The sequence below is a fragment of the Asterias rubens genome, chromosome 16 (genome assembly GCF_902459465.1).
Source record: "Asterias rubens chromosome 16, eAstRub1.3, whole genome shotgun sequence".
Taxonomy (NCBI): Eukaryota; Metazoa; Echinodermata; class Asteroidea; order Forcipulatida; family Asteriidae; genus Asterias; species Asterias rubens.
This window is the reverse complement of record NC_047077.1, coordinates 10,955,892-10,965,816: the sequence shown is the minus strand read 5'-3', so window position 1 is coordinate 10,965,816 and position 9,925 is coordinate 10,955,892. Positions and strand designations below refer to the sequence as shown.

The window sequence follows — 9,925 nt, the reverse complement described above, 5'->3', positions numbered from 1 at the left end:
ATCTTGGCTTAAAAACCGTGTTTGGACCAGACCATTATGATACGGGTAGATTTAGCACTTGTCAACAACAGAGGGCGGGCTTCATGTGAAAACCTTCACTGCAGTGTGCACAGTGCATGACGCCCGCCCTCTATTGCTAAGTCTGACTCACCCGCATCATAATGGGCTGGTCCGAACACGATTTTAAGCCAAGATGGCGTGCGACCGTTTTCCGTTAACGTTCAGTTTTTTTTCTGGTTAAAAATTCACACTTTTCGTGAAGTTTTTCCATTAAATTTATGTTTATAATTACAGAACACATATAGTTCTAATACATCTATGGTATATTGGCAATTTTCGAGGTAATTAAAACTTGTTGGCGGCGAGTTGTCGGCGCTCTGGACTTGTTGTCGGCGTTGTCGGCGAGTTGTCGGCTTTTAGTAGGACCCTGTGTGTGTGTTGTTTTTAAAGGTTCTTCCAGAGAGGTTTTTCATTTTCTTCAACACACAAAAACTAGCTCGCTGCATAAAGAAATCTCAAAATGCCAGCGGTTGTTAAGCACGTCACCCTAAAGTTTATCAAGAGTATCATGGTGGAATTCTGCCCGTGGGAAGCAAATGCTCAATCTGCAAGGTGAGTTTAATATTATGGTTTAATCATGGAGCAATAAATAATAAAATTATTCAGTGAATCAGATTCAGAATCTTATTAATTAATCAGAATAAACAAAATTAAATTATAACATATAAATTTAATCAAATAGGAATGTCTGAAATTAAAATAAAGAAACAAAGTTAAAGCAACATGTGTCCAACAGTTTGAAAAGAGAAGTGGGATGGTTGACCATTGTTGTTAAATGTTGGGCCGGGTGGAGGGGCTAAGGCAAGTTAAACTTACTTACAAAGTTAAGGCAAAAAGCCGTCCCTGGGCATTTTTTTAAAGGTTTATTGTGATAAGCACAGAGATATAGGCTATGCATGCGCACTTCGTTCATTAGTTGCATTAACGTAAGTAAACCTCCGGATGGCCGCCAAGAGGAGGGTTACGTTATCGCAAGTCGTTCATGACAACATACAAAACGGTCGTCGAATGCCCCTTCTGCCTACCCATAATGCATTGCAGTTCTGAATCACAATGAAATTATGACAGGAGGCTTCATCCACTGGGGGGGGGGGGGGGGGGGGGGTGGAGCCGGCACTGGCAGTGACAATTTGCTCAATAAATGCATCATATAAATGACTGAGGTACATCCTCAATGTTTGATTAACCAACCAGAAATATTTATGATGATAATAAAATAATGTTTGTAAATTTTTATACACCCATATCTACAATGCAGGCAATTCCTGAGCCGTGTTCGAAGTGGCCCCGTCATCAATACCAATCCAAAATGCCTAGTGAAGTCAAAGGTCAAACATGACGGTTCTGATCCTGCAATCACCGTGCTGTTTGGTAAGTATCTTCAGAACAATAGACATTGTTTTGGATAGTACAGTAGTACTGCAGGCTTGATTCTTGAGGCAATTGGCCCTGCTCGTTGGCCCTAGTGACTAGTCACTAACCCTGCCTAGTGACTATTCACTAACCCTGCCCACCGGTCCTGGCCATCCCTTCTAGCCATTGCCCCTAGATTGCCACTTCTTCTTTCAAATCCATCATCTACATGTACTCTACAAATGTTTGGCCAGGATTGGCCCTTGCCCCCTGGCCATCGCCCCTGGCCCTTGCCCCAGGCCGTTGCCCCTGGCAATTGCCCTTTGCCCCTGGATGGCCACATCTTCTTTCAAATCCATCATCTACTGTACCCTACAAATGTTTGGCCAGGATTGGGCACATCTCTTGTTTGTTGCCATTGATATTCAAGGCAGCACTGCTCCTCAAGGGCTTGGCACTTCCATTCCCCCTTGTTATTGGCCCTGGTCTTTCCCACTGGTCAACGCTGGTTTCCCTTGAAAAGTTCCAGTGCAAGTTTAATTTTGCCATATAGCTTCCCATTATTACTGAAAGAATGTCATGTTTTTTGTAAACATTATTCTAATCGTTTATCATTATATTTCATTCAGACGATGGTAAACAAGTGCTCTTCAAAAGCAGCTGTCTCTCATCAATAGAAGTACTACAGAGGTTGGGTTCCTTCAACAAACAACGAGAAAAGGCAGAGTTATCATCCACAGAGAGTTAACCCTTAGTAAGGCACCAAACCAAACTGAAACTATTGTGGAACATCTTGGAGGTTAGGCCAAAGGACCTTGAATGCATTGATGTCATCGCACCGTCGTCTTAATATAACTAGTGTAAATTGATGATGAAACAATAGAATATGTGCAGGATACACGAGGTGAACAGGATGGGCCAATGAGTGACCTGCTTTTGACTTCTAGCTACAGTTACAGGCTGACGACTTTGGCTATGAGTAATAATAACAGCCATAGCCAGTATTGCTACACCAACTACCACTATTTTGACAATTTTGTAGCAACCATTGGACGATTTGCACAAATGATCATACGAAAAGTCGGTCTGGTTCATGGCTTACAGAGAGCGCCCTTTATCAGTGGACGTGTATGACAACGCAGAATGTCTTGTGTACCAAGACAACCATTACCTCTGCGAAGCCCTGGTTGGGTGCAATGTCTAACAAAGACACTAGGGGTTAGTTTTAAGAAGCCCTGTGAACTCAAAATTGCATTATATGTCCAGTCATAGTGTTCCGATAAGTTGAACTGTTACAAAAACAACATTTTGAACAAAAGAACACTGAGAAAAACATTTCAATTCTTTCGTATTTTGACAGATTTTTAATCACTCACAGAATAGATGAATAATTCAAGTAACCCTCCTACTCTTGGTGGCATATTTTATCACCGAGTTGACCATTCTAGAACCATAATCTAATTCCATCTGTAGATCTGCTTTGATTATTGAGGCACAAACATTTACTATGCACCAAACCCTTTTGCTTACATATACTTGAAAAGGGTTAGCCAGAGCCTAAGCCGAAGATCGGGAAAGGCCCCAGCTAAAATGTTATGTTCTGTGCGCAGTTTGTGACTGGTTCCCTGCGAATACTGGGTCAGCCTGACCTTTGGGCCAGGACAGCCTGCCCGGGTCAATTTACCCTGGGAACCTTATGGCTCATATGTACATGTGCATTTAATTTGTGTACCAACCAAGTAGATCCTTGTCGTTTGATTGGAGGATTTTTGGTCATGTGGCATTTGTTAAAATCAAACGAGGCCTACTCCAAATACCATGGATTTTGGTAGGCGAATATTCACAGAACAAATAATGGCTGTTTGTGTTTAGTTTGGCATTCCGCAATGGACCGAAAACAAAATTGACACCATTTTGTTTAAACCAAAACCTATGCTAAAATTTAGATGAGATTACAGATGGAATGGTGGATATAAAAATATCAAGAAAGAACTTCTAAAGTTAAAATCAATGATGGTTTTATACATTTTATGTGAAATTGTTACAAAATACTCCAAGTTCATGTTTGACTGTTGCAATAAAATACCATTGTGAAGATAATTACAGTGTCTTTAAGAAAGTATTGTATTCATTAATGGAGGACTTGGCGATTTCTTGTGCGAAGGCAGCATCTGGAACCTTAGATAAGTTTTCAGTTGAGATGTAGCCCGGCTTGGTCGGGTCGTACTGAGCGAGGCCAAGCAATTTCAGGAACTGAAACAATAAAATATGAGATTCAGAAATAAAAATTCAATATGAACAATTACAATTTTTTTTGAATTTCAGAAGTACGTTTAAAAAAAAGTTATGACTGAGGGGAGGGTTGTGTACATGTGGGTATCCAAATGTACCGTGTGAGAATTTAAAATGAGAGGTTTATTAGATATTAATTTTGCACCGGGGATAACAAAATATATTATAGAGGTGTTGCCCTTACACCGATGTCTGTTAAGAACTGTATACTCTGACTTCATGCCTTCATGCAGGCACCATTTGTGCACAGCGCAGTGGAAGAAAACAAAACATCTTACACTTTCAAAACTTGTTCAGTTGTTCATTTTTTAACTCTTGAATTTGTTGCATTTATGACAAATTTCCCTGTGTACAATCTCGCCTGCCAGGAAAAAAACATGGGATGTAGTAAGGTCACTCTGTTTGTAAACAAAGGTACAGGGTAAATAATTTGGGGGTTGGATTAATTCCTACCTGATGCCTCTCTTGCAACTTGTAGACTCTTCCATTGAACACCTGGGGATTCTTCACAAGTTGCTTGTGAGGGATACCCATGTGGTTGTGCAGTACATCAAAAGTGCTTATCAGCTTTTTCTTACCTGTGAAACAAAATAGGACTTGCTGCTGTTAATCTAGAAAAATTGAATGGATTTGGAATTTTTTGGCAAATCTTGAAAAACAAAAATAAACTTGACTTGTGAATATGGTTGAATACCATCATCATCATCAGTCGGCTGCACAATCAAGAAAACTCAATGGATTTGTAACTCTTTGCAAATCTTGAAAACAAAAACAAACTTGACTTGTGAATATGGTTGAATACCATCATCATCATCATCAGTCGGCTGCATAGAAGGCGGACACAAGTTTTTCTCTCCTGTCTTGTGCTATTCTCCCAATCCAAGCACGAGAGCAGAAAAATCCGTTGAATACCAATAAATGTGAACTAAATGTGGCACCCCGAACAAATATTTTTTAAAATTTTTTTTATGCAATTCGGTTGACACACAAGGCCTGAAGGCCACTTCAAGGTGTGGGCTACAATCAACTTTTTCCCAGGGGCCGTTGCCACCTACTCCTGGGGCTAAAACAGGGGGACACCCTTGGCTTGGGTATCATCAATCAGAAGCCTGGCTGGTGGAGCAGAAAGCACTTCATGTACATGTTACCTCCCCAACTTTACGAAGCAATCATGGTATCTTGCTTACGGACAAAAGTCTCACGACTGGAACTCGAACCCACCCTCTGCTGATCAAACACCAGAGCTTGAATCCAGTGCTCTTAACCTTTTGGACATGACACGCCACAAAGGACATTGACGAAATAGATATTGACAAAAACGATATTGACAAAATAGGTAGACGCCAACATGAGCTAGACAACTCAGTTGGTAGAGCGCCGAACGGTAATTAGGAGGTCACAGGTAAACTTTTGGTTGTCTTGTGTCATTGTGTATTAGCGAAGTTCTTGTTTTTTTGCGCCAGGAGTGTCATCATTGACAGACATGGCGCACTAGAAATGTTCAACATTATTATTATTTATTATTATACAGTAGGAGGGTTGACAATGATCAAGAAGAAAACATTCCTTGTACTATACCTCTGAGGAGCACCCTTGGATCTTCAAGAATGAGATTCTTCAGCTCCGATCTTGTGAAGCCGAGTTGTTGCCGGATCACAAACAGACTCTCCTTGATATGTTGCACTTTAAACGTGACCAACTGAAATGAAAACAAAGTTGCTCTTACTCTTACTTGTTTTGCTTTTTGTACAAGGTTCCAACACCCCAATAAACAATTCTGCTTTTAGCCTGGACTGGTTGAACAAATCTTAGGCCTACCTTGGGCATCTTTGTGATAACACTCCGAAGCTCATTTCCAGTTAAGCTCAGCTCCTTCTGATAAAAACCCAATTTACTATCAACTCTCTCCACCTGTTACAGAATCAAAATTAAATTGATGAAAGACACTGGACACTATTGGTAAGTGTCAAAGACCAGTCTTCTAACTTTGTGTATCTAAACATATGCATAAAATAACAAACATGTGAAAATTTGAGCTCAATTGATCGTCGAAGTTGCGAGAAAACTATGAACGAAAAAACACCCTTGTCACACGAAGTTGTGTGCTTTCAGATGCTTGATTTTGTGACCTCAAATTCTAAATCTGAGGTCTTGAAATCAAATTCATGGAAAATTACTCCTTTCTCGAAAACAATGTCACTTCAGAGGGAACCGTTTCTCACAATGTTTTATACTATCAACCTCTCCCCATTACTAGTTATCTAGTAAGGTTTTATGCTAATAATGATTTTGAGTAATTACCAATAGTGTCCACTGCCTTTAAAAGACTACACTGTCATCTTTCCACTTTTATGTAACTGCTCAACATCACAGGTTGGATAGGCCAACTATGTCAAATTCTTCTTAATTTTTGTAGGACACAAACCACAATGTCCACAGATTTACATTGAACTTACACAGTTTGAAATGATAATAGTAGAAAGCTTCCCTTAAAATATTACTTGCTGAGGTGCTGCAGTTTTTGAAAACTAGTAAAACAATGTCAAGAAATAATAATTTTGCTCAGGAGACGAACATTATTTCAGCATGTACATGTAGGCCTATGTACGTATACCAGTTAATTCAAATACCAGTAGTCATTTCTCAAAAATACAGCACACTAATCAGCAAGTAATATTTTACGAGAAGCTTTCTACCACCATTATCTTCAAACCATGTAAGTTTAATGTAAATCTGTGGACATGTTGTTTTGTTTCCTACAAAAAGTACTCAAACCCTTTAACCATGTTAACAGTGAATCGCTGGCCAAATGCTAGTTGAAACACCCGAGGACCTTTCAAATCTCTTTCCAAGCATGCCCAGTGGTCCAGATTACAGGTTTAGTGTTGAAAAACATCCCTATACGAAATAATGGAACAGTCTGGACTTAGTGACACAACAAGCAAACTGTTTACAGCTGCCTGGCAAGTCACTAAAATATGGTGGACAACTGGGATTTCACACAGAAACGAGACTCATCTAAAAGAAGAGTTGTCAAATTTGCCATCGTGATTTCCCTCATTTTGACATCACACTTTGCTTAGCAATTAAGATCGATCCGCATTTTAAGATAAATGTTAGATCTTTACGAAACATTAACAAATTAGTCTTGATTCAAAGATGCTCAAGTAATGTGCCCTTTAAATGCTCCAGTAGAAATTTACTTTCCTCAAAGGGTGCCTTTCACCAACGAGAAAATGCCTTGGTGCCCTTGCTCTTTCAAAAATGAAGCATACATGCCTGGTAATTAAATAAGTAAAGAGCATTTTCACGTACTGAGAAACTGATGAAAAACGGGGCTCTCGTCAGCACTCTCGTGATGGCATCCTCAGAAAACTTCTTCCCTCTTAGGTAGCCGATCCGAGCCTCCAGACTCTGTAGTTCTTCCGTCAAGACAAAAGGATTGATGGTAAGAAAGCGACCCAGTCCTTCCCCCGATATCCCAACATCGTGCAAGAAGATGATCTTATCTTTGATGTCTTTCTCGAAGTCCATCTTCAGGAGGGCATTACCGATGCGAGCCTTCTTTTCCACCTTCGATAGGTCGACTCCAAGCTCAACAAGTTTCTGTATAGTAACCGAATGGTCTGCATACGAGGCTAGGGTTAGGGATTCCGTTGGCAGAAACGGTTTGATGAACTCTTCCAAGACCATCGGAGAGTCTTGCGCCGCCAGGACGTCATCTTCATCTGCGTCGTCTAAGAGGCCTATCCCACCATCCTCACGGGCATTAATCAAATCACTGTTTACTTTAGTTGGCTCTCTGCTTGTTGTCCCTGTTCGACTGGCAGGATATATATTTTCTGTATCAATGCTAACAGTAACACTGTCTGAGTTTCTTGTTTCTGTCTTCAAAACGTCATCATCTAGTGCATTTATTTCTTTGCTATCTGTTTTTGCGACACCAGAAGTATCTGTGTGTAGAATACCAGAGACAGATGTAGAAGGCCTGTCTCCATTTCCGTGTTCATCACGTGGAGCACATATTACAAAACTGCTCCCAGTAGATAGCCATGTTTTTGAAAGACGCCATGGTGATTGCAGAATTTGATGCCATCCTGTGGCATCAGTTTTTGGTGAAGCTGCACTTAGACCGACTGTTCCTTCAAAGTATTTCTTAGAGAGACAGTCGTTTATCCCTCCTGCTGCCTTTCTCCATCTTTGTTGACTCAATGTCGAAAGACACCTAATGGTATTAGTTCTACACACTGCAAGATTTGTTTTACTGTTCAGGGACTGGTAGTAGGCGAATGATTTTGGAAACATCTTGGTTGCCATGGCGATGGTCTTATAATGACTCATTCATGTAGAAAAACTGCAGTATAGAACAAACAAAAAAATTGGTTAATGATATGCCTATAGTTATCTCTCAGGTCACCTCCCCACCTGATCCCTCGCCTCCCCTCCTCATAACACGAAGCAATTATAAAGCAGCAAGCATTTTAGTGAAGAGCTCCCCCCCCCCTTCAGGAGGGGGGTTACAATGGACCCTTCCCATGAAATATGCTAATTACATTCACGCATGCGTACAGACCCTGTTGGTTGGCAAACGCCAAAGAGTTGTGCTCTAAGCAGACGCGCAGTCGCGTCTGCGTCACGCACCCATAAGCCGTGCAGTCGCGCCTGCGTCACGCACCCATTAGCCGTGTACAAAACAGCGCGATGTTCCCTCATTTTGCCAACCAAAACGTTAGTGCGCACGCGCTACGTGCAATTTACATAATTCATGGGAAGGATCTATTGCAACTACTTCACTAACTAGTAACTTGGTTGTGACTGTAACCAGATGGTTATGGAACAATAGTACTCCTCCTCAGTATCATGCCTATAGATCTAGAAAAAGTTAGAACTATGAGTAGGCCCAAGTATGACTGACTGACTGAGTGATGACTTAAGGCCAAATAAAAAAAATGCGTTGATCATTTTGGGGGCCGCATCCTTTTTTTAACTATTTATTATTTTTTGATTTTTGTAAAAAAAAGGGAAAAAAAGAAAGTTTTTTTATCCATATTTTCAAAAGGACTGGCCTAGGAGCTTTTCCCGAATCTGACGTGATGCTCTCGAACACTTGTAACTGTCTGTTTCATAAAACAGGGAAAAAAAGAAAGTTTTTTTTAGCCATATTTTCAAAAGGACTGGCCTAGGAGCTTTTCGCGAATCTAACGTGATGCTCTCGAACACTTGTAACTGTCCGTTTCATAAAACAATATTAGTGAATGCCAACCAGCAAATCTTTTTAGTGATATCCGACCCTGTTTAAGTGTTAACACAGGTCCTCATGCAACTAATAAAGGTATAAAATAAGTTTTCGGTTGATTCAAACTGAAGAATTGGTGGCCTGTTTGATTTGAAATACAAAGCGGCCATCTTGAAAAAAAAAAAAGGAAATAGTAAATAATAAGGTCCTCATCCTCCTCTTTTTTGAAAAATCCGGAAGATCAACTGGTATTTTTTTATATTTGGCCTAACCCTAACGAGGTTCGTTCTGATTTCTGATCCGCTATGAGTATTATAGACGATATAACGTTAACGTCTCCACGAATGAACCTCATCAGAGTCATACCATGGTCATGGAGGTAGAATCTAATTCTACCTCCATGCTCATACATAGTTCTAGGAGTAGAACAATGGATGGCTTCCTTGTTCAATGCCTACTTTGCCAAATACTACCCTTAAGTTTGCCTCTAGCTCTGCCTCTGCCCCCCCCACCCACTAACTGCTTGCCAAAGCCCCCCCCCCCCCCATGTACATGCTCTACCCGTGTAATGCTGCACTGTGCAAAACTGCATGTCATATGGTCATAGTAAGATTAGTAAATCAAATAGCAATAGACCTCTTCAATTTCAAAGACACCCAAACTCAATTGAATAAGTACCTGACAAATTAAGCACTCCCATTCGTACAATGAGCTCAAGCTGATTTTTGTTTTTACACACTTTGTGCAGCCCTACAAACTCACCAAACATTCTCCGGTTTCCTTTCTGCTCTTTATTATATAGTGCACTCGTTGAAGATTGACCCAACTTAAGTAACTAAGCCCAGCTGCAGTTGGGCTTGGCCCACAAGTGAAGTTTACTTATGATTGAATCAGCGTAACTATAATTGGACAACCCAACTATAGTTGGGCGCAAACATCAGATCGGAAAAAACGCTAATGACATGTGCCTTTTACACAAATCAT

At 40.5% G+C, this 9,925-nt stretch overlaps 2 protein-coding genes across 2 annotated transcripts; one reads left to right on the top strand and one right to left on the bottom strand.

The window, feature by feature from the left end:
• Positions 1-434: 434 nt before the first annotated feature.
• LOC117300979 (39S ribosomal protein L53, mitochondrial-like) lies at positions 435-3,513 on the top strand. The gene is made up of 3 exons (XM_033784852.1): positions 435-612; positions 1,319-1,431; positions 2,043-3,513. Exons 1-3 carry the CDS (start codon positions 521-523, stop codon positions 2,159-2,161), a joined length of 324 nt encoding a protein of 107 aa, XP_033640743.1. The 5' UTR covers positions 435-520; the 3' UTR covers positions 2,162-3,513.
• Positions 3,503-9,746, bottom strand: LOC117300977 (transcription termination factor 3, mitochondrial-like). Its single transcript, XM_033784851.1, has 6 exons — positions 9,704-9,746; positions 7,021-8,059; positions 5,524-5,616; positions 5,284-5,404; positions 4,159-4,283; positions 3,503-3,666 (listed from the first exon to the last, which is right to left on the bottom strand). Exons 2-6 carry the CDS (start codon positions 8,044-8,046, stop codon positions 3,514-3,516), a joined length of 1,518 nt encoding a protein of 505 aa, XP_033640742.1. The 5' UTR covers positions 8,047-8,059; positions 9,704-9,746; the 3' UTR covers positions 3,503-3,513.
• Between the last annotated feature and the right edge of the window lie 179 nt (positions 9,747-9,925).

Bases quoted from the DNA above. Each gene is read 5' to 3' on its own strand.
- LOC117300977 (XM_033784851.1), bottom strand. From the start codon at position 8,046: ATGAGTCATTATAAGACCATCGCCATGGCAACCAAGATGTTTCCAAAA. The intron at 5,617-7,020 runs GTACGTGAAAAT...ATTCTGTAACAG, and splicing joins CGTTTTTCATCAGTTTCTCA to GTGGAGAGAGTTGATAGTAA. The intron at 5,405-5,523 runs GTAGGCCTAAGA...TTTTCATTTCAG, and splicing joins TTATCACAAAGATGCCCAAG to TTGGTCACGTTTAAAGTGCA.
- LOC117300979 (XM_033784852.1), top strand. From the start codon at position 521: ATGCCAGCGGTTGTTAAGCACGTCACCCTAAAGTTTATCAAGAGTATC. The intron at 613-1,318 runs GTGAGTTTAATA...TCTACAATGCAG, and splicing joins GCAAATGCTCAATCTGCAAG to GCAATTCCTGAGCCGTGTTC. The intron at 1,432-2,042 runs GTAAGTATCTTC...TATTTCATTCAG, and splicing joins TGCAATCACCGTGCTGTTTG to ACGATGGTAAACAAGTGCTC.